The sequence below is a fragment of the Schistocerca serialis genome, chromosome 2 (assembly GCF_023864345.2).
Source record: "Schistocerca serialis cubense isolate TAMUIC-IGC-003099 chromosome 2, iqSchSeri2.2, whole genome shotgun sequence".
In the NCBI taxonomy this organism is placed as follows: Eukaryota; Metazoa; Arthropoda; class Insecta; order Orthoptera; family Acrididae; genus Schistocerca; species Schistocerca serialis.
In genome coordinates this window covers 380384422-380409564 of record NC_064639.1, presented here as the reverse complement: position 1 = coordinate 380409564, position 25143 = coordinate 380384422, and the positions used below count along the sequence as shown (strand labels likewise).

The following is a 25143-nucleotide window of genomic DNA, read 5'->3' as shown; positions in this document are numbered from 1 at the left end:
CGTTGCCACGGCAGATGGCACTGACAAATGGCAGTTCCTCTGACAACATGCCGTGTGTTTATTGTGTGTTGCAAGCTGTGTGATTGACGTAATATACTGTAAGCAGCAGAATGGTCCGGTATTCGTATTGGGAACAAGCCAAGATGGTGTTTGTGTACGGCCAAGCAGATGGGAATGGGCGAGAGACAGCATGGCTATAACAAAACAAGTAGCCTCACAGACAACTGCATCACACAACGTTTCAAGCCTGGATCCTTTAAGACAGATGAACATGCAGGTAGGTGGCAGGCTGTGCTTACACCAGATCTGGAGGATTGCGTTCTGCAGGATATTGAGACAAACCCTAGTACAAGCTCCAAATCAGGCGTACATACAGTCCGCTGCCTCCCTGTACATTTGTCTTGTCTGAAAGGATCCATGTTCACACAAGCACCCAAAGAAGGCTTGAAATGTTGTGAGATGTGGTCGGTGTCTGTGAAGGTACTTGTTTTGGTATAGCCGTGCTGTCTCTCGATCATTTCCATCTGCTTGGCCGTACACAAACACCATCTTGGCTTGTTCCAGACATGAATATCAGGCCATTCTCCTGCTTACAGTACACTGCATTTACCACAAATACTTGAATACACCAGGAAGATAGGGCATTGAGTCAGAGGAACTTTCATTCGTCAGTGCCATCTGCCGTTGTAACAATGCATTTCCAGACACCTGTTCACAGAACCTTTTTTCCTCCATTTCCAGTCAGAATCCGTCCCTGCTTTCTGTCGGTTATATTAATGTTCACCCTGTATAGGTGCAAATTACTGAATACCATGAAGAAATGTACAATAACTCATATCGGTGGTAGCATCGGGACTTCTTGAAGAAAACCTTAAGTAAGCAGTTCCTAACTTTAATGGACAATGTCTCACATCATTTGACACTTTTGATAAGGTCCCTTGAGCTGCCACTTTTCAGCTGTCTATTGGCTACAATGAAATAAACATAGATAGGTGAATTATGTGATCCTGTAGCAGCTGTATGTTTAACAGGGACTTAACTGAAATGTTACCATTAAGGTTCTGCCAACCAAACCATTGCCATTTTAACAGCATAAAGTTTATATGAGCTAAAATTAGAAGCTAAATGACCAAAGATCAACAAAGACATGCATTGGCACAAGCAGAACAATTGGCAAGGGATGGTACAAACCAACACTCATCATATGAGAGGCATACTGTTGTGAAACACAAACGGAAATTATGGGAGAGCAAATGCATAATTGAAAACAACATTAAGAACGTCCTTATTCAGTGATGTTCTGATAATATTTTTAATGAGAGCACAGACAACAGTGAAAACAGTTCACAATTCAACGAAACTGACACGCATTTTTTGATGGTACAATCCACACCAAACAAAACCTATGTATGGCAATCCCTGTTTTCATCATTGATGGAAAATATCTCTCAAATGTGTATGACAAAATTTTAGACATACGTAGTGAGGAGCATTTGAAATGGGAAATGCATCTTTGAAATTTCAATAAAAAAACTGGATACACTTATGTATGCTGCTAGAATTCTCAGTCAAAACACAAGTTGCTCACCAATGGTGACAAAGTACAATGGCAGTATGCAGGCACTACTGATAAACTGCATTATTTTTTGAGGGAATTCCACAATTTAAAAAGAAAGATACTAATCTTTACCAAATAAATCACCATAAAAGAAGAAAACACCTTCACACATGGTTGTTCCTTTTATACGTAAACATAGTATGTATAAATGTGTGAAAGCGAGGAGTGTATCATACTGGAGATACATTACATAACAGTGTGGCTTCTTATTTACAATGCATACAACATTAAATATATTTAAAGTAAAATTAAAATAATTCTTGTTTGACCACTGCTTCTACTATTTCTCTGAATTCCTGGAGCACCATATTATGTAAAACCTGATTTACCAAATATTGTAAAATATATCTTTGAGTATTATGTCACTTTATACTTGATAGTAGTTTCTCTTACAACTACTGTAATTATAAAGTAATTGTTATACTTCATCCTCATACATACCAGCAATGTACTAAAAACTATTTACTGGGGCAAATAAATACTTAAAATACATTTGCTTTTTCAATCAAGAACAGTTGATATTTTTGTTGATACTGAGTGCAGCTGTCAGCTTGTCAGGCAAATGGCATCACAAGTTCAACAGAAATTTCACAGCATGCCTTTATGCAACCTGCTTGTCCTTGGATTCTACTACAACAAAATCAAAATTTTATGCCATAACTAACAGTTGATTTTGAGATTGTTATATCAAGAGGGAAATATAAATGTTGAAAGAACACAATAGCTTGATAGTAGAGAACAGAAATTGTTTCACCTAACATCATATACCAAGTGAGGTGGAACAAAGAAAAGACAAGTGAATCATATTCGGTAGGAATGAGATACAAATCATCCTCAGGTAATCCAGACTTAGGTTTTAAATGATTTCCCTAAATCAGTGCTGGCCACAGTGTGGAAAACTTCACATAGGCCATATGTGAGCCATGGCTTGGCCTGTCTTGACTTTGCTTACTCCTTCCTGGAAGTACTGGTACAGCATGACATTTCATCTAGTACTGTGGTGTGGCATTTTTTGTTCAACACGGCTCTCTTCAGTTCAGCAGAATTGTAGTTTCAGCACTGTTTACTGTTTACCCTTCACTATTGGTTCATGTATGAAGGACATTCATAGGTCCAGAGCCTGATTGCACAAAAGGTGGCAGTCAAGTGATTTGTCATCCCAAGTCTTTAAAAATGAATAGGAATTACAAAAGAGACGGATGAAAATTCTCAATACATATTATGCAGCTGCAAAACAATGGGAACTGCGAATTTGCAATGAAAGGATATTACAATACTATGAAGAAAGAATTTAAAGATTTACTTGACAATGAAAGAGCAGAAAATTACTACAATCGACACGTGAGATTCTTTGTTCTGTACACCAAAAAGCATTTGGTGCTAAATTTGCAGGCATTCAGACACGATGAAAAATGGTGGTATCAGTAATACAACTGCATGCATTATTCCACTGTCAGTTGCAACATTTTCAGGAACCGAATGTATGGAGATTACATATTACTGCAAAGTTCATTGGTTAAGTCACGAGGCATGCCGGGAATGATTTTTCGATTGAAAACTCACTATTGTTGAATTCATGAAGTACAAAGGACTGCAGAAACAAACATTATAACATCCAGAATGCATTGCAGCCCTCGCGGTTTAAGTGGACTTGACAATGCACTCTCCACAGCACGACACTGCAAAGTGAGAAACAATTTCTTTCTGATTTGATGGTGACACATTTAAAAACAAAATTGCATTGCAGAAGGAACACAATCCGATAAACACAGTCCAGCACCCTATGCTCACTGTTGTTAAAGAAAATGTGAGGTTTGATGAACTGTGGCCTTAAATGAATTACAGAATAGTTTCCTAAATGTTTTGAGGACACTGTCAACTTTACATCTGTTTTCCAGACCATTTGTTGTGACAAATTCTCTCACGTTAGAATTTTCCAGGACACGTACGTTGAAAGTTTTCATGTCTCCATAATGAGGTTGCAACAGTGCTACAATAATCTGATTGATCAACTGCAAAACTAAATAGGTTATGATTACGTGGCCTGTCTGAAAATTGTGAAATTGTCTGAGTCTGCGCGTATGCCAATAGTTTGCACCAGATAAAAATTATATTATATCTTCAGTAGAGCAAAAGTAATTAAATAATACAGAAAATCTCATTCATTTATGATCTACTTGCTGCAAAATGCGAACTATAAAACCAAGTAGTATGCAGGGCATCTCAACTGGCATTTAAATGCACCACTTTCACAGTTTCTCCCTCTTCCCACTCCACGGGTTTATACAGCAGTGTGACAGTGGGGGAAGTGTGCAACGAGGCTGGGGGAGAGGGGGGGGGGGGCTAAGAGGACCATGCATTTGCTGAATCATGCTGAGTGTCAATGATAATGAAGAGCCTGAAGCACCAAAATACCCCTCCCTACCCCATCCTTACTCAAGTTCAATAACTTCTCAGTTTCACCCTCTGACACTTGTACTTGCTCGAGATTACAGTTTGGCTTGAACCCAGGGCTACATCAAATGCTACAGAAGTGATAAGCATCATAAAATAAACAAAAGATTGAAAAAGACACGGTCTATTAGGGAGTAATATACAATAGTATACAACAGACATCCTAAAGAGATACTTTATTTTACGGACTATAAGGTGCACTTTTCTTTGAAAATTTTTCTCAAAAATTCAGTAGCATATTATATTAGAAATTAATATAAAAATGCCCAGTTTCTGATTTATAATTCCCACCACTCTAAAAAATGGCTATATATATTTGATTCCACGGGAAACCTATCTCTATCTGGTAACAATGGATTCAATTGAAAGCAGCACTGCACTGATGCAACCAACATGAGTTGCAGGGATTCATAAGCTTGCTAACACTTCTCTCTCCCACCTCACCATCACAAATCCAGAACACTGTCTAGCCCACAAGGCGTCATAGCAGTCTATCGTGCAAGTGGACTCTAATTTAAAGTGACTTGTGTTATCAGTAACAGTACAATATTTTTGTTAGTAGCTAGTTTCGTAATGGAAAAAAATAAAGGGTATTCATACAATGCAGGCTATAAATTAAAAGTAATGACATATGCAGAAGAACATGGAAACAGAGCAGCAGAATGGCATTTTGGCTCTCAGCCAAAATCTATTAAAGATTGACAGGAAAAAAATGTGCAAGTAGAGGACTGAATGCAAAATGGCCGAAACTAGAAAATGACATATTGAAATGGGTTCAAAGACTCTGTCAAAAAGGCACTGGAATTAATACAAAAATGATTCAAATACATGCTCATAAGCTAGAGTTACAGGCAAACCTACAGACTGTAAAGGTTGAGTAGGTTGGAGCCACTAGTTTACAAAGCTTCATGGGCTTGGCATGCGAACCCAAACCAAAATATCTCAGAAAATTCCATAAGAGTATGAAGAGAAATATTATCTTTTCATTGTTTTACTATTCAATATCAAAAGAAAACCAGTGTGGAGCTAACTCAAATAAGTAATATGGACGAAACTCCTCGGACATTTGACGTGCCGAGTAATAAAACTATTGCCGTGAAATGTGCTAAAACTGTAACTTTAAACAAGTGGACATGAAATAATGCACTACCCTGTTATCCTTTCATGCTGTGTTGACAGTATTAAACCTAATCCAATGATCATTTTCAAGTGTAAAACAATGCCACGCCTTCAGAAACACCGTCAGGTGCTGTTGCTCTCGTACATGACAAGGGTTGGACAGATGAGGCTGGTATGAAGTATGGATTAACAGAGTGTGGGAGAGAAGGAGAGGTGCTTTACTGAGGAAGACTTCTTTTCTTGTGCAAGACCAGGTCAGTAGTCAATTGAAAAAAATCTGTGAAAGAGAAATTGAGACAAGGAAATACAGAGCTTGCTGTTATTTTGGCAAGACTTACTTCACAATTGCAACCTCTTGATGCTTCGATAAACAAACCATTTAAAGAAATGAATGATGGATGAAACCCAACACGAATTCATGCCGAAGGGAGCTTTAAAACGACTTACAATCAAACAAGTGTATCAACGGATAAAACAGTCATGGTCTAGAGTGTGGGAAAACATTATTGCTAATCTTTCTTTAAAGAAGTGTGGCATAAGTAACACTCTTGATGGCAGTGAAAATCTACTTATATATGAAGAAGACAACGATGATGATGAAGAGGAAGAAGAAGAAGAAGAAGAAAGTTGGCATGATGCTTTTTAGAGATTTTAAAGGTCAGTTCGGTTTTATAAACTTAAGATTTTTTTTAGTCTGGCTTTGTAATCTAACAATAAAAATGTTATTTTTTTTCAAAAGAATGCTAAAGAATTAAGGCGAGTCTTATTGTTTCCTTAAATAGGTTAATAAACATACCTCCAAAATAGTTATTACTACACACTGAAGAAAATAAATAACTTTCTTTTGAATACAGTAATACAGTGTGGTGCATTAGCTTGAAAAATCCCACATCAAACAACAGCAACACTGATAAAATCTCTCTTCTGCATGTAATGCATCAGCAATAAAGTCTAATTTCTCTAACAGAAAATAAGAGAATAATTCAAAATTGTGGTAATACAGATGCATTCATGCTGCAGTGTCCTTTTCCCTCGACTAGATTCTTTTTAGTATTTTATTTACAGTGTGCTTGTATGTGTGTGTGTGTGGGGGGGGGGGGCGGAAGGGGGAGGGGGTGCATGATAAATTTTTTCACACAAAACATATCTTTATAACAACAAAATAATCAATTACTGATAATATAATGTAAATGGATAGATAAAAATCTACCCACCAAGTGGTGGCAGAGGACCATACACACAAAAAGGTTTTCTTTCCTTCTCATCCCATCCGGTAAGTCTTACCGGACTCATCCCTGACCTGGGGTTCTAGGTGAGTTTTCTGAACTGTACCCCTTTCCCTAAACCTCTCCAGTCCTTTTCCTTCACCCCTCTTCTTTCCCCTTCAACTCTTCTGCCAGAAGAAGGAGTCACTGTCTCCGATAGCTTGTAAAAGTTAAATCCTTTTGTGTGTGAAACATATCTTTAGGTAGAAGAGAAGTCATTTCTTAAAAACACATGTATCTCATGAGATTAATTTATTTGTAAGAACATAATTATGTCTGTTAATCCACAAGTGGGTGCACTAATTTTCATAACACAAGCAGGTGCACGGCGTACTCTGCACACACGTAAAGAATAGCTGTAGTCATACAAACATGCTTGAGCAAAACTACAGTTTAATCTTAGCTTAATTAAACAATGATAAAATGAACTTATATCATATGAGCTATATCACAGTCTAGTTAAACCATAATAAAATAAGCTTTTGTTGCATCACTCTGTTGCCGCATATAATTGTTCCCCCTAAGTAATAAGCTCGGAGCATTAAACAGTATAGTTTCATCAGATCCCTGCCAAACATTTATTTTATCACTAATTGTCTCGTAGATAACTGCCCCATTGTGAGATTATGCTGCTGAGTCATTTTCTTGCATGGATCGTAAATTTTTTCTCACCTAGCTCGCTGTTTATTTTATGTTACTGCTGCTCACTTGGACATATGACAACACAACGCATCTCTGTTTTGGCTGAAGCTATGACAAAGGCATACACGAGGACTGACAATTGTAAAACAACAATGGAACCATGTAAGACAATGTTACTTGTGGTTGGTGCACTGTGTACATAGACACGCCCACTTGACGTTAAGATTGTAAACACATATCATTACCTGTCAAGACCTTTCTGGGGAAAGCGATGCCTGTCATTAACGCTGGAAAGTTTCGCCGCAATCCATCATAAAGTTCAAGGAAATCTGTGTAACGTCGCTCGATGACAGCAGGGTTTGGATCAGGTTGTACACCGTCCTTACGAATCATTAATGTGTATGCCTACAGCAGATAACAAAAGTAGTAATATTAGATTGACAGTTGAGTAACAACTACAGGACAAACAATTACAATGGTGATCAGGATTGCAACTCACATTTTTTATGAAGTAAAAAGCTAAACTATAATTCTGAAACTCACCACATGTTTCTTTTCATTTTCTTTTTCTACTGTCCTCGCAGACACTATTTCAAACTTGAGAACAGGCTCTGCAAAAATGGCTGCATCATCCACTTCATTTTCCTCTGTTGAATTGTGACTGCTAATAACACCTCGTTTCACCTTGGACCACGACTCTAAAATAAATTATCAATACATAACTTTTACTGCCATTACACAAATCTGACCCAGTCAGTATATATGCTTTTCTTTTCTTTACAAAAAATAATAATAAAAAATCAAAAATAATTTTTAAATGGGGGAGGGTGTACAAAGATTTTATGGCACTCCTTAACATCTGCCTGTTGCACAGTCCCAAGAACATATTCAGAGTTAAATATACTATGTATCTCCACATATGACATCTTCTCTCCAAATAGTAGAACAGGTTCAGAAAACATCATTCATGTTAAATGCAACTGATATATTTAACACAATGGTTTGCAAATTCCAGATGCAGAGAAACAGGCACATGCCACATTCCCACATTTCCAAAAGGCACTGGGCACCACATGGACAGAGACAAAGATGGGCATTTGAGCTGTTTTGCAGATCAGTTTTACAGTGATACTGGTAATGAGATGAATTAATACTGTCACTATACAGGATTGTGTCAATAGCAGCATCAGAATAGAGTGATTGGTGCATATTGTTTGGGCATGCCACACTGTCTGCTACCACCATGAAGCAGTCCTTATCAGTTGCTCCCAGAGTACTGGTTCTTCATAATTTATTGTCCCAGTGAAGACAATAATTGAATCGAATACCGCACTGCCTCTCTATTGAAAAGCACCTAAAACTCCATTTAAAAAAAGATACTAATGAAAAGGAACAAGTCAAAGTTTCCTGTCAATTCTGTGTTGCATGAAACTTGTGATGAAAAGAATTAGTTTGAGGTGACTGCATCTACATCAGTCTTTAGGCCAGGGTTGCTTTCCTCTGGGTCTCGTAACGAGGGAACTGCTGTACTGTGTTATCCACGGTGTGCTTTATTTTGTTGTGACACCTCTACTGGCTATTGGATTACATTGCAATTTCAAAAGAATGTTGATACGATTGTGGAAAGAAATGGAAACTTAATAAAGTTAGTTTTCTGTAGTGCAAGGAGTGGCACTCTGCTGTTGCCCATTGACATATTTTATACGAGTGTGCTGAATGAGATGTAGTTTACTGTGACAGTTGGTAGCCTCATGAGGGATATCTGTTGTGCTCATCTCATTAGTAACACTTATATCTGATGCTGTTAGTATACCCTGTTGGGCTGTGATGGCTGGCACCAAGGATGGTCCAAGCCTATAGTTATCTGCTCTATTCAGATTATTTGGGAGAGATATTTGATGGAGGTAGTAGAATAGATTTCCCATGTAACTTCAGAGGTGACAGCTTTGTGTCAAAGATGCTGAGTGGACCACAGCAACTGTTAATGGCAGTCAAAAGCAATTAAATTTCACAACCTCCAGCATTGCTGGCCACTATAAACAGTGAAACATTAGCCAAAATCTGACTTAGCAAAATATTAGAGAATATAAACCACACAACAGCTAAAACAAGGCCTAACTCCACTTTGTCTGACGTTCAAAGCCAGACCGCATTCACAGGATGTAGCTGCCTATTCATCTCCACTTTAGTATGAGTGTCACTCTCATTGAGAATAAAGGTTTTTGACACAACTGCTGGTGTTCCTGTTGAGCGGCTGCACTGCAGCTTCCTTTTCAAGCTTTTGGACCCTGTTCTCCACCACTGCTGTCTGAACTCGCAACAAGTGGGCACGGAGCAACTGTATCGTCTTGACTGACAGAAGAACAGTATCTCACCACCTCTGGTAGCAATATTTACAAACCTCACATCTACATTTGGTGGCATAAATGGAATAACACAAGTGGAGGTAGAACTTGTATCCTTCTGACACCTTCTACAGGTGAATTCAAAAATAATAGTGCCAATGGTCAGCTTAGACTCCTCATCACCTGATGGCAGCAACAAAACCAACAACGGTCATGCATTGGGGAGCAACCAAGCCGTGGAATGCACTACACCATTGTGATTAAATGGCAGCCTGAGGATATCATTACTACTCACAGGTTCCTTAAGTTTCTTTTGTCCTCTTTCCCTTCCTTGCAGACATTCCACAGGCAAATAGGCTAGAAATAATAGCGCAAATTTATTTCGAGGGCAAGAGCCAAGGCGTGAGCTTGTGAAACCTGTAACATGTGCTCAGCATAGCCTACCAGGTCATGCAGTTTCTTGTACACAGTCACACAAAGTAATGTGTTTTACTTCTCAATGGAAGGGGCATTATGAAGAGACAGTGCAAAAAGAGTGTGCTTGGCCAAACCAAGCTTCTGGGCAAATACAGACAAGCATAAGCTACATTTGACAATGGTGGAATTGACCTTCATTCCACTGAAGCTGAAATTGCTATGGACAACATGTGACTTCTAAGTTCAAGAGTCCTCCATCGATCTCCTTCAGTATATTTTTCTTTTCATAATCCATATTAAGCTTTGAGTCACATGTGCAGTTAATACCTTCTATAGTGACATACATTTTGACATGTGTTAAACCATAGTTTGGTGGAAAGTTAACTGCCTCTAATGGCACAGAGCAAGATAAGGTCAAATGTCACTCCTCAAACTTCAAAGGATAATACTGAAGCTCCAGCTTCAAGGAAATGAATCACTTAATCTGATCCAATTTAAAGTTTGGTCAAAAGTACGCCGTTGAATACCAAACCCACTGGTTACTGGAATTTTCACTGATATAGTGTCCATCTTATTCCATTGCATGAGCACAGAAAACAAGAACCTGAGTACAAGATGTATGATATGCACAAGAAGTATACCTCAGACTTTCTCCATTGTTCAAAGGAATCTGTTCATATAACTAAGTAGTGCACCTATGTAGTTTCATGCCACAATTTGTTAGGCAGTAAATCCTTCCCATCATTTGGGCAGCTGAAGGCTCTATCAGTTGATAGTTCACATGAAGAAGTACTGAAGTTAGTATGAGTCTTTTGTTTTTGAAAGCGTGGCGATGATCTACTTGAAATGGCCAAAAGCTGTGATGAAGAACTGAGAACTGAAGTTTTTCCTCCATTCTTTACAATGAACTGAGAGCAAAGCAAAAATGTAAAAGTAAAGGATGTCCACGAACCCTTCATGTATCGTATTAAATAAAACACACACACACACACACACACACACACACACTAGACAGTTTGTTTGCTATCTAATGAACTCATAAAAGAATGCTTATTATATCACTTGAAGCCAATTCCACATCTAAAAATTGGTTCAGAAGGGCACATGCTTGATTCTGAATTTGAATTAATGAATGTACTGAATTGTTCAGAAAAGCTATTTCTATTAAATCTCTCTAAAGAATTCCAACTGATGACATTACTGCTGAACGGTTGGTTATTGACTTAGTTGGGCCTCCTTTGGACTGTTTATTATGTGAGATTCTTAAACTAGAAGCACACAGAATGCAACTTCAAAAACGTTAAAAACATATGTTGTGACAGAGCACAGAGAAACTGTGTGACTGTGAAACTGTTGCATTCATTTGTTGCAGCTTATGTGACAAACTACATTTTCGCCAAGGTTGAAAATACTGCTACAGTTGTAATGTTCTTTTATATAGAACACAACTGGTTTCGGGCTCTTATACGCCCATCTTCAGGTGTCGTACCGAAAATAGCAACAGATGGGAGATATTTTTTTTTACAAACAGCAATACACATAAAAAACAAAACAAAAAATTCCATAAAAAATTTAAAATCCACCGGTTGGGCTAGGTGCTGTAAAACCTAAGTCAATGCCAAAGTGACACCAGACAGTACTATGGACGACTGCCTGGGTAAAGAAATATGCAAAGAATACCAGAACACTTATACTTGGTGCTGTGACCCCGAGCGGCGCGGTGTACAAGACTCTGTGTGCTACCAGTGAGTGCAAGAGCATGAAGTGGCGCACATGAAGGAGGAAGCAAACTGGTAAACCAGAGTGGCAAAAGTACTGCCATCTGTTGTAGGAAGAACGCGGGGCCGCTAGCCAGGCCATTAACAATCTGAATTAGTGATTTACATTTAAAATGAAACATGAAAAAAAGAAAAAAACATTATTTAGGAAGTCACATGAAAAAAGTTAAAGCCTTGATTGGTTGTCAACTTTTAGTTAGCAGTTTTTAAACTGACCCCACTTTTAATGTGTCCTTGCTCCTCGGAGTATGGGATCTCATCAACATTGGTGTTATTACTACTAGCTATTAATTGGCATAATAGTTTTTGACAATGTGGGCTGTAAGGTTTTGCTACTTTCCATTTCATTTTGGAGCTTACAAACAGGAGTGACACTTGTGTATGTTCTTTTAACTAATGGGTGTGGCGTATTGTTCCATATATATAGAACCTTACAACTGTAGCGGTATTTTCAACCTCTCATATAATGTTCCTCCAACAGGACTGTTTATATTATATTTTCATATATATACACCCCCACTAAACTAAAAACTTGCATGCCACTCATGTAAAGGGAGAAGTTTCATTGTGTTTTATGGTTTATACATAAATTTTATGTTGCCAGCTCCCACTCAGTATTCCTACAGTTTTTTACTACTCTGTTCAACATGTTCCTTCACCACGCTTAATGCACTTTTAATGTAGTATTGTCTGGCATCACTTTGGCATTGACTTAGGTTTTACAGCACCTATCCCGACCAGTGGATTTTACTTTTCTACCTGGAATTTTTTTTTTTTTTTTAAACATGTATTGCTGCTTGTAAAAATAAATAAATTCACCCGTCTCTTGCTATTTTCAGTGCAACATCTGAAGATGGGTGTATAAGAGCCCAAAACCAGTCATGTTCTAAATAAAAGAACCTTACAACTGTAGCGGTATTGTCAACCTCTCGTATAATGTTCCTCCAACAGGATTGTTTGTATTATATTATCATCATTTCTTTGGGAGTGATCACACTGACATAGCAACATCTAAATCTGGAAGGGAGGCATACCTCACTCACTCACCAGGCATACAAGTTAGGTGCGTAGATAAGAGATTCCTATCATATGACACACACACACTCACCAATATCGTGTATGACACACCAGACTGTTTTCCAGTGGAGGATTCAGTTGACTTGTTGCCTCGTCATCAAAGGTTTGCAGTTCCCATTTGAAATCCACTTCCTTTCAACTGCTGACAGAGTAGTTGTCCAGAATCAACAACTTTCATTATAGGTCCCTTCCTTACACCTCACCATTGTAAATGGCCATTACACCTTGACACAAACACAAATTTGAATACGGCGAACAGTGAAAAAAAGTAAAACAAAATTTTAAAAAATGCACGAGGGAGCTTTCAACACGGCTCTCCCACATTGCAGCCTAACACCGTGACCACTTGATAGCGACAGTGCCACCTGTCTTCTTTGCTTAATGTTGCACTTGTTAAGCTTGGTCCATTCACTGTTTCTATTTTGCTTTTTTTTTCACAATTTAGTAGACTTTCTTCTTGTTTCCATGCTTGATCTGTGTTCAGTTTTTGACAGGCTGTCCACTGAACCCTCTTACCACTAAATCTGAGGGGGTGGGGGGTTGCTATGGGGAGTTTCCCTTGGTATAATTGTTACAAATCAATAGTTTGCTCTCTATACATTAGCAGCAGCAAATGCATGTCATAACAGCTGATCTCAAAGGGCTGACCCAAAAGTGTTGATTTCTATGCGCAAATCAGAGTTGTAAACAATCCTAAGCCAAATCATTAGTGTGTGATGTAATAATTAAGAGCACACCTGATAAGGAAGTTTGTACGCAAGCATTTAAATTAACAAACCTTGTTCTCGAGGAACAGCAAAAAAACTTGGAAATGTCATGTGCAGCACAGTCATATTTTGATGGAAGTGGTATATTTTTGGTAAAATAATGTTCCTGTTTAATGTTCCTGTTCTCGGCACAGAAAGCGTGATTAGAACTCATCATGATCATCATCCAACTCAATGATTCAAACTCTGATGTTCATTTAGAGACCTGGCACAGACAACAAATCAGCAGCGGCACATATTTGACACACAGTCTTAAGGTAGTCCCTATACTACCCAATCTCACCATAACAGCAGGAAGTGGTACCCAGAGTGTTTTTCTAAACATATGCACAATCAGTGCCCACATAAGGATATGTGCTGAGACACTGCTGTAAACAATGACATGTGACGAAAGTCTGCAAAGGCTGCATTGCTGTGCTCGACATAAATAGGCTACAGCCGCCGCTGAACCCTTTCACAACATGTTCACAAAAGTTCTATTTCCCACAAATAATCAACAACCTGCTAACAAAATTCCTACTTGATACCAGTTCACCAATTTCTATAATAAATGAGGAAACCCATTCTCAGATTAGTTCTCTGCCTCTTCTACATCTACATCTAGAATCTGCTAACCACTGTGAGGTGCATGGAAGAGAGTACATATCCCACTGTAACATTCATTAGTGTTTTTTCCCATTCCATTCACATGCGGAGCACAGGAAGAAAGACTGTTTGAATGCCTCTGTGAATGCAGTAATTATTCTAATCTTATCCACACAATCCCTATGTGAGTGATATGTAGGGGATTGTAGTATAATCCTAGAGTCACCATTTAAAACCGGTTCTTGAAACTTTGTAAATCTACTTTATCGGGGTAGTTTACTTCTATCTCCAAGAGTCTTCAAGTTCAGTTCCTTCAGTATCTCTGTGACACTCTCCCATGAAGCAAACAAACATGTGACCATTTGTGCTGCTCTTCTCTGTACACATTCAATATCCTCTATTAGTCCTATTTGGTAAGGGTTCCACACAAGATCAGTTACCTAAAATGGGTCGCACGAGTAATTAGTAAGCTATCTACTTAGTAGACTGATTGCACTTCCTCGGTATTCTAAAAATAAACCAAAGTCTACCACCTGCTTTACAGGTACCGAGCCTATAAGGTCACTACATTTCATATCCCTACAGAGAGTTACACCAAGGTATTTGTATGAGTTGGCTGATTTCAACAGTGACTCACTGATATTATAGTCATAGGGTACTATGTTTTTTCATTTTGTGAAGTGCACAATTTTACATTTCTGCACATTTAAATCAAGTTGCCAATCTTTGTACCACTTTGAAATCTTATCAAGACCTGACTGAATATTTATGCAGCTTCTTTCAGATAGTACTTCATTATAGATAACAGGATAATCAGAGGTTGTTATTAACACTTTCTGCAAGGTAAGTCAGCATGATGTAATGATTATGAACACGCCAGATAAGTCTTCGGCTGCCATTACAAAGGCTACAATCCTACAGTACACAGCGTAGTTTTGTGCAGTAAATGCACAGTAATGGTGTTGAACAAGAAAGTCAGCCGTTGGATTACTTTCCTCACTGTGCCTCCCTCACCTCAGACACAAAACATTTCTGGGATGGACACTTTTTCGTCTTTTGGTCTGAAAATAGTACAAGGCATCAACATTGTATAAGGAGTAGTAACATTTGATATGTAGGAACTGCTGGTATAGCAATAAAGCGTGTGACTGGAAACAAGAGGTTGCGAGGTCGGATCCTGGCTGCACCATGGAAATTTTCTGTCTGCCTTTAATCTAATCTTCACCTCTTAACAATGTTAGAAGTAGCCTGGAACGATATGTGGTTTGGATTACACATTAAACTGTAGTTCCCCTTTCTCTGGTTATATAGATGGGGTTGATTATGGAAATACAAGACTATCAACTTTGAAGAGAAGCTATCAGTTATCAAATGGCAAATGTGGTTGCCCCCCCTCCCCTGGCTAGAAAATTTTATAAATTAAAATCTCGATTAAGGCCTTTAAACACTATATTTCAGACTTTTCTGACCCTAAATAAAGAGGGTATGCCCTAAATAAACAGAGTATATTTAATTGAGGTTTTATTTCTTTCATATTAAAATTAATTCAAATTACTGTTTTTAATACAGAAAACTATTTCATCCTCATTGTTACCCACACTTCCAAAGAATGTGACGGGGGAAAAGTGCAGTTGATGGTACCCTTGCCACATCAACAAACAGGGTGGTCCATCTGAAGTTTCGGATGAGATTATCTCGAAAACTATACATCGGGTAAAAGTAGTGGGTAACCCAAGTTCGTAAGCTCAAAGGGGGACATCAAATGATACTACACGTGACCTCCAGCCACCGCCCCCTTGGGTGGGGCGGGGGGCAACTTTTAAATCTTAAATGGAAACACCCATTTTTTATTCAGATTCGGATTCTCCAGAAAAAAGTTATCAAGTTTTGTCTGAACATTTTTTTAAACCATTGACAGATGGCACTGAAATTGAGAAAAAAGTAAAATTGGGGAATAACTCTGATTTATTTAGAATTATCCGACAAAGATGCATCAAATTGATAAAAAATGTGCACCAATTCTTTAGTTACGCCAAATGAAGCTATTTTTGTACAAAATATGCTGTATCCTACTTTCAACATTACCCAGGAACAACAACATGGACGTAGCACAATGATGTTCCCATGGGGAGCTTCATTAGTGTGAGTCCCCTTGCATCTCACATGTTGGGGTGCTTAATTAGTGTGAGTCCCCTTACCTCTCACATGTTGGGGTGCTTCATTAGTGTGTGTCCCCTTGCCTCTCACAATTTGGAGTGCTTAATTAATGAAATTAGCCATGAAGAAATTGTTCAAAATGATTTCCATCTGCTTCAATGCACACAATTTTGAGCAGCACATCCTGTGGTATGGCTGCACAATCTCTTTGAATGCGTTGCTCCATATTGTTTCATGTTGTGGGCTGTATTTCATAAACAATATTTTTTAAACAACCCCACAAGAAAAAATCAGGAGGTGTTAGGTCTGGTGAATGTGGAGGCCACTGAAATGGTCCACCGCGTCCTATCCTCCGACCAGGGTACTGTAAATTTAAAATGTTCTGCATATTTTTACCATAATGGGGAGCTGCTCCTTCCTGTTGGAACCACATTTGTTGCCTAGTTTCTAAATCAACATCTTCCATTAGCTCCAACATAACAGCTTCATTAGTGTGAGTCCCCTTGCATCTCACATGTTGGGGTGCTTAATTAGTGTGAGTCCCCTTACCTCTCACATGTTGGGGTGCTTCATTAGTGTGTGTCCCCTTGCCTCTCACAATTTGGAGTTCTTAATTAATGAAATTAGCCATGAAGAAATTGTTCAAAATGATTCCCATCTGCTTCAATGCACACAATTTTGAGCAGCACATCCTGTGGTATGGCTGCACAATCTCTTTGAATGCGTTGCTCCATATTGTTTCGTGTTGTGGGCTGTATTTCATAAACAATATTTTTTAAACAACCCCACAAGAAAAAATCAGGAGGTGTTAGGTCTGGTGAATGTGGAGGCCACTGAAATGGTCCACCGCGTCCTATCCTCCGACCAGGGTACTGTAAATTTAAAATGTTCTGCATATTTTTACCATAATGGGGAGCTGCTCCATCCTGTTGGAACCACATTTGTTGCCTAGTTTCTAAATCAACATCTTCCATTAACTCCAACATATCATCACAGAGAAGTTGTAAATAAGATTCCCCAGTAAAATTTCGGTCATAAAAATACGGTCCTATCAAGTAACCATTTAAAATTCCACACCAGACCATTAACGACCATTTATGTTGATTGTCAACGGGTCTGTGCCAGTGCGGATTGACAGGCGACCAATAATGACAATCATGACGATTTAATTCACCATCATTTTTGAATGTGGCTTCATTGGTGAACATAATGAACCTAAAAAATTCATTGTCACCTCTTGATATTTCCAAGGCCCATTGGCAGAAATGCATGCGTATTTGCATATCTTTTGGTGTTAATGCCTGTGTCAGTTTGCATGATATTTATGTGCCTTCAAAATCCTCAAAACAGTTGATTTTGGTATTCTAGTTTGTCTCTGAATCGCACAACTACTAATTTCGGGATCCAGTTGAACACAGGTGAGAACAGTAAGGGTAAGAGCATTATTTTCATTGCATTCGCGATGACGAGGTGGATGGTGCATGTATCCATTTCGAGCTTGCTGAGTGCAATTTCGAATAATGGTCTTGCTTGGATGTCATCTGTTTGGGTAAAGATCCGCATACAATTGCACAGCAGTAGCGTAATTGTTATGGCAGTCACCTAAAATTAACATCATATCGACAATCTCTGTATGAGGATAGAGAGCCATGTTTCGCTAAAGAATAATTTACTTTCGTCAATTGATGTTTACAGTTCACAATCTGAAAGTGAAGTGACGTCTGATCACATTACACCAACCTTTATACAGAGCCACAGTTCGCAGTTTGGCCATGGTAGCGCCACAGTCGGGTGGGTAATGCAATTGTGAAGAGTTCCCTAATGAGATTTTAATACCATTCCACCTCCCTCCATCAAAAACTGTGGCAGGTAGGATACATTTTGTAACAAAAAGCTTAATTTGGTGTAATGAAAGAATTGCTGCACATTTTTTATCGATTTGATGCATCTTTCTTGGATAATTCTAAATAAATTGGAGTTCTTCCCCAATTTTAATGTTTCTCGATTTCAGTGCCATCTGTCACTGGTTTAAAAAAATGTTTTTAAGGAGAATCAAAATCTGCAATAAAAAATGGAGGTTTCCATTTAAGATTTACAAGTTGCCCCCCCCACCCCAACAAAGAGGGCAGGGGCTGGGGGTCACATGTAGTATCATTTGATGTCCCCCATTAAGCTTACAAACTTGTCTTACCCACTATTTTTACCCGATGTATAGTTTTCAAGATAATATCATCCGAAACTTCAGATGGACCACCCTGTATACTATGACTGCTGCTTCCTACATCCATTCATCATTCATTTCTGCCAAGATTCCAAAGGCACTTGGCACTCCTCTGCCTCACAGTTAGTGACAAAATCATAAAGTCTGCTTCTTGTCAGCTCCATTTTGGAAAGGAAGACACGTAAAAACTACACACAATACTACAGACAGAGCAAAAACAAACAAAAGTGCTGCATACCAGCATTTAATGGTAGCAGCCTAGGAACAATGTCCCTTTGATCTGTACACACACAACCGTGAAACACTGGTTTTGTGTTGCCAACATGTTGATGACATGCTGTGAACATCTGCAGTCCAGTACTAGCTGCAAACAATATTGCAGACCATGTTTGAAACTCAGTGTAAACACGTCTTTAGTAAGCTGTGGTGACAATATCATTTGTAGATAGGATTTCTGTGTATTCAGGGAGGAAACTGGTACAATTTACAAAACATTTTAGTAGCATATGATTAGCAAAGTGCAAACCGTACCTCTTTTGATTTTTTAAAAACATCAATTGTAAAATAACAATTTCCATAATTTTTTAGTGACTTCCCGTAACTCTGTAATTAAGTTGATAAATTATGGGCAATCTGTAATAATTGGCAGCCATGGAAACGCAAGTCACTGAAGTGGTGTCCAATAGAAAGACTAGCACTAGGTCATTAAGTCATACACAATTATTACTATTAAACTATTTGATGATCCTTGTTTACTATGCACGGAATTTTCAGATCTATTTCCATCATGCTTAGGGTGTGCAAACTATACTGTAGCTCACACTCAGTTAAAATCTTCTGCAGTATCTTGCTAGTTTAGTGCTAGATCAGAACTAGTAGCATTGCGTGATGACCTCAAGATGGATGTAGATAATCTTGGCAACAAGACCTCTTCACACTCAAGACATCAAGTCAACGGGCAACACCACTGGTACTTTTGTGCATTCCAAATGCACAATCATAAATGCACTATTGATTATTTGCATCTATCCCATCCCAAGGGCAGAACGGCTCTTGTCAAAACTATGAGGTGGCCCGTATCTCTCCAAATTTGATTTATCCGAAGTATATTTGCAACTGCCGTTAGATGAACAGTCATTCCAATTCATGATTATTAACACACCATTTGGATTGGACAGACATAACAGGATGGTCTTCAGAACTGCTACTGCATCAGCAATTTTCCAACATTTTTGGAGCAGCTGATTCAAAACATTTTGAACGCAGTCAACTATATGGACAATACAGTTGTGACACTACAAGAGAGCAACACCTGACAAACTTATTATGTCAAGTGTTCCAGACACAACAACAAAACAGATAAGAGCACAATCTGTCACGTGGGGTACTAAGACCACACACTGAATCATAAAGGACTCCAAGCAACTCAGCAATATATATAACCCACAGACAAAAATTCAACTTACACAGCCTTTAGTCATTTCCTGGCAAAACCAATCTCAGAGTGACATTAGCACCTGACAACAGTACTGTTCCACCCAGCCTCTAATGGTGAAGTGGAGTGGTTCGTCCACATATTTGAAGTGCTGCTGTGAAAAATGATGTCAGTCACACCCAAAGCTGAAGTCCTAACCCAGTTCACGGCCACCTACAAGGCGACACCAATCCAGGGTCACACTTTGGTGGAACTACTGCAGGGCCAATGACACCTGACACTCTGGAACCCCCTGCAGCTTAAAATACATCCATGCCAGCCCAACCATAACCCCTCAAGAAGTCTGGACTTGCCTTTGGGAGAGCTCCATGATGGCTACCACACATCATCAGAGACAACTGAACATGACAGGTGTTCACCAAAGAAGCCAATGGGCCATCATAATATGACATGTAAACCAGCTGCAACCATGCTTAGCAACTTCCACTACAAGCTCCGGTCCCAGCACCAGCTCAGTACAACTTCAGATGCCAGACCGAGACAGGTCAACAACCACAGGTTCAAATCTAAACAGGTTCTTTGTGGAATATGGTGTCTTCCCATATCCAGCACCAATGACTCCCAGCGGTGACCCAAAGACCAGAGTACCAGCACCAGTGAGCTCCAGCATCATGACAATGCCCTTGCTGTAAGTAGAGGTCACAACACAACCACAAACACAAGCTGATGTGATGGTGGACATTGAACCCCTAGCTTGTCTGCCCAAACATGAAGCACCTCTCCCCTACCGGTATGGAACCCCACTACCAACAAGGTGACTTTTAAAGCTATGGACCAGTTAAAGAGGGGGCAGGATGATATATATACATCCTCAATAGCAAGGCCAATAATCTGCAATGTATGCTGCCAAAGACTTCACCAGCAACCGATAAGAGGCACCTACAAGCAGTTATATGGGCTAGGCCTCTGACAACATGCAGAAAATAAAACCAACCACCTTGCCAGTACAAGCTCACTTGATATCGTGCTGTGCTCTAGTATCTACCTTGCCGCCACAGTGTGTACATGACCAGCTGCTTATTGGATCTCACTTGGAATAAGAATTTATGATTTGATGGATTTCTCTGAAAAATCCACAAAATCACTTGTAGAAGTGAAAAAATAATAGTGGGTGAAGCCATTAGATAGACATGAAATTCAATAACTAAGTACTCATCCCTCCAGTAATAAATCCCACTGCTTTAGTCGTTACCTTTTTTTTTCATTATCTGCATCATTTCTATAATTCTTATTACAGTGTCACTATCTGTCACATAGCTACAATGGTCAAATCAACATTCAAGATTGACACTGAGTTTTCTTTCTTGTATTAATATCCATCTATGTCACTAACAAGCCCTGCTGCATAAATTCAATAATCAATTTAAAAAAAAACACTACTAGTTATCTGATAATATAAGCATCTATTATCACATTTAAATGGTGCACTACCAGAGGCAAAAGAACTGTGACTGTTTACACATCAAGTTTTCATAATTGTTCACTATTTTATTGCAATAAGTAGCTTATTTATTGTTTTTATGCGCATCACTACATACATGATACAAATACCTGCAAAGCATACATCTTACGCATACTTTTCACTAGTTCACATTTTAAATTTTGTCAGCACATTAAAATTAAATGTGAAATTATTAAACAGATTTATAGCAATGCAAGAAAAAGTAAACTTTTTCATAACAGCTGTAAATATCACAATTTGGATCCAATAAAACAGAATGGGATTCCACATTCTTAATACAAAAGAATAAGGTAAAACACAATCATTTACTTCTAATAGTATTTAAAGTGGCACAATTAATTACTTATATGGGCACTGGCTTCACTATGTGCCCCTGGGGTCTCACTAAAGCTCAGTGTTCCTTGTTCCAGTCGTGTATCTGGTTCCTCACCAAGAACCAGGTTTTCAAGATCCTGGCCACCATTCAGAAGGTTATCTGTTTTATCTGTGTAAAATTAAAGCACAATTATTTCATAGTTACAATATTGTTAGTTGAATTAAGCATAAAATTAGGCTAAGTAAAACTGTCAATGTCTTATAGTTTCTTGAATAATATCTCTCACATCAAACATGAATTTAAACAACACACAAAAGGAATAGTAACAAAGTAATACAAATACAACATCTTGCCTGTGAATGTGGTGCAGGAAAAATGAATACAAAAAAAGAAAGAAAGATTATGCTCTCTCTCTCTCTCTCTCTCTCTTTCTCTCTCTCTCTCTCTGAAATGACAGAAGTCATGGGACAGCGATATGCCCATATACAGATGGCAGTAGTATCACACACACAAGGTACAAAAGGTCAGAGTTTTGGCAGGGCTGTCATTTGTACTCAGGTGATTCATCTGGAAAGTTTTCTAATGTATTTGTGGCCACATGATATAAATTAACAGACTCTGAACATGGAATAGTAGTTAGACCCAGATGCATGGAACATTTCATTTCAAAAATTGTTAGGGAATTCAATATTGCAGAATCCACTGTGTCAAGTGTCTGCCAAGAATGCCAAATATCCGGCATTACTTCCCACAATGGACAATGCAGTGGACAATGGCCTTTACTTACCTACAGCAGCAGCAGCATTTGCGTAGAGTTGATAGTGTTAACACTGCATGAAATGACCACAGAAATCAATGTTGGGCATACGACGAACATATCCATTACGACAGTGTGGCAAAATGAAGCATTAATGGGCTACGACAGCAGATGACGATCATGAGTGTCTCTGCTAACATCACAACATTGTCCGCAGTGCCTCTCCTGAACTCGTGCCCATATCAGTCGGACCCTCCACAACTGGAAAACACTGGCCTCATCAGATGAGTCCCAATTTCAGTTGCTAAAAGCTGATAATAGTGTTCAAGTGTGGTGCAGACACAAAGAAGCCATGGACCCAATATGTCAATAAGGCACTGCGCGAGCTGGTGGTGGCTCCATAATGATGTAGGCTGTGTTTACAGGGAATGGACTGGGTCCTCTGGTCGAACTGAACCAGTCACTGACCAGAAATGGTTACATTTGGCTACTTGGAAACCTTTTGCAGCCATTCATGGACTTCATATTCCAAAACAGCAATGAACCTTATCACCATGCCGGGTCTGAAGCGCATCCTCGACAATCCAAGTGAATGATTTGGCCAACAAGAGAGCCCAACATGAATCCTTTTAAACATTTATGGGACATAATTGAGAGGTCAGTTGGTGCACAAAATCATTCACTGCCAATACTTTCGTAATTATGGAGGGCTACAGGGGTAGCATAGCCCAATGTTGCTGCAAGGGACTTCTAACAACTTGTTGAGTTAATGTTGAGTTTCTGCACTATGCCAGGCAATAGAGGGTCCCACACAATATAAGGAGGCATCCCATGACTTTTCTCATATCTCTCTCTCTCTCAAACCAATACATCATCATCACCATCTCTGAATGCATGATGCTTTTGTGTTGTGCCAATGAGAAGGTTTCCGTTTTCCCCCCAAGCTGAACCTACTTCTTCCCCTTTCAGTTTTCACTCACAAGAATAAAATTTACAACAGCATTGTTGGCCATTCTCTTTATAAATACACAATTTTTAATTATCCCATAAATAATACTAAAATATGTTTTACATTAACTCACTTATCAGTTATCAAACTAAAAAGGGCTTTTCACATGTACAGCATTTAAATGCATGCACTATTCTGTGTGTATGACAACCTCAATGGAAAAAAAGAAGAACAACCAAAGCAAGCTGCTGCCACCCAGGCTGACAGCATAGGCTTTCCAGTCATAACAACTACTTGTGTCCTTGTCAAGTTTGCCAGTCAACCTTGCAATCAAGTAAACATATTTCAGCAGTCCACATCACTGCTATCTTGAAATGAAACTTGATGCTGTACCTCATTGAACTGAATCTACACCACAGATGCTCTATCATTCACCAAACAAAAAATGTACCACATTTATGAAAATTAACATCAGTTTTCATCAATAATCGTTTTGCAATGCCAACATCACTCTTGCTACATTCACTACACTTTGGTCACACACTTGTGACAATTCAAAACAGTAAAAAATTAAGCAAATATGCATTTCCAAGATGTGGTAAGACTTGTCATGACACTGAACGGATGGGGTACAAATATATGACTCCAAGACTTTATTTCAAAGGTCAAATTTATGATTTCAAGATTATTTCAATGTATGGAAATCAAATTTTCAACATTTCTTATCAGGTACAAACACACAAATGGGTGCTCTAGAAGGCTTTTTGTTTATTTCATTACTTTCAGTGTTATTTGTGCTTGTAAGTAATGGATGGCTTATTAACCCCCTAAACTTAATGGTTGAGACCTCTCCACATTTATAATTAATTATCCATTAAAATATTTCTTTGGATTGCTTAAACTTATATTATGGAATAGGTTCAAATGTTACAAACCACCATAAAAAAAAATGGTTCAAATGGCTCTGAGCACTATGGGACTCAACTGCTGAGGTCATTAGTCCCCTAGAACTTAGAACTAGTTAAACCTAACTAACCTAAGGACATCACAAACATCCATGCCCAAGGCAGGATTCGAACCTGCGACCGTAGCGGTCTTGCAGTTCCAGACTGCAGCACCTTTAACCGCACGGCCACTTCGGCCGGCAAACCACCATAAAAATTGACTGTATAACTGATACTGTATACCCAAATGGGATGTGAATTCTGATCACAGTCTTTCGCAGCAGCTGCAATCTCTTGCGGAGTTGGAGAGAGGGTGGGGAGGGAGAATTAGAGAAGACTAGTGGATGCGTAAGTGGAACAGAAGGAAGGCAAGTGAGATACTGGGGTGGGAGCAGGGAAGCAGATAGAGGATTGGGACTAGCAAAAGTCAAGGCCAAGGGCGTTAAGAGAAAGAAGAATGCATTGTAGGGACAGTTTTTAGCTGCAGAACTCAGGAAAGCTGTTGTTGGGTCCAAATGATGCAGGCTGTGAAGCATTCACTTAATTGAAGCACATTGTGTTGGGCAGCAAGTTCAGCAACTGATTAGTCCAGCTGTCTCTAGGCCATAGTTTGGCAGTGACCATTCATGTGGATGGACTGCTTGTAAGTTGTCATGCCCATGTAGAAAGCAGTACAGTGGTTGCAGCTTAGTTTGAAGATCACGTAGTTGCTTTCACACACAGCCCTGCCTCTGATGGGATAAGAGATGCCTGTGACAGGACTGGAGTAGGAGGT

At 38.9% G+C, this 25143-nt stretch overlaps 1 protein-coding gene across 1 annotated transcript in view; it reads right to left on the bottom strand.

Moving 5' to 3' along the window:
• LOC126457203 (sorting nexin-21) overlaps positions 1-25143 on the bottom strand; it is a 57720-nt gene that overhangs the window by 21293 nt on the left and 11284 nt on the right. Inside the window, exons 2-4 of the mRNA XM_050093302.1 lie at positions 21746-21886; positions 7642-7796; positions 7344-7503 (exon numbers count right to left, since the gene is read on the bottom strand). Coding sequence (XP_049949259.1) covers positions 7344-7503; positions 7642-7796; positions 21746-21886 — 456 coding nt within the window. The remainder of the gene's footprint in view (positions 1-7343; positions 7504-7641; positions 7797-21745; positions 21887-25143) is intronic.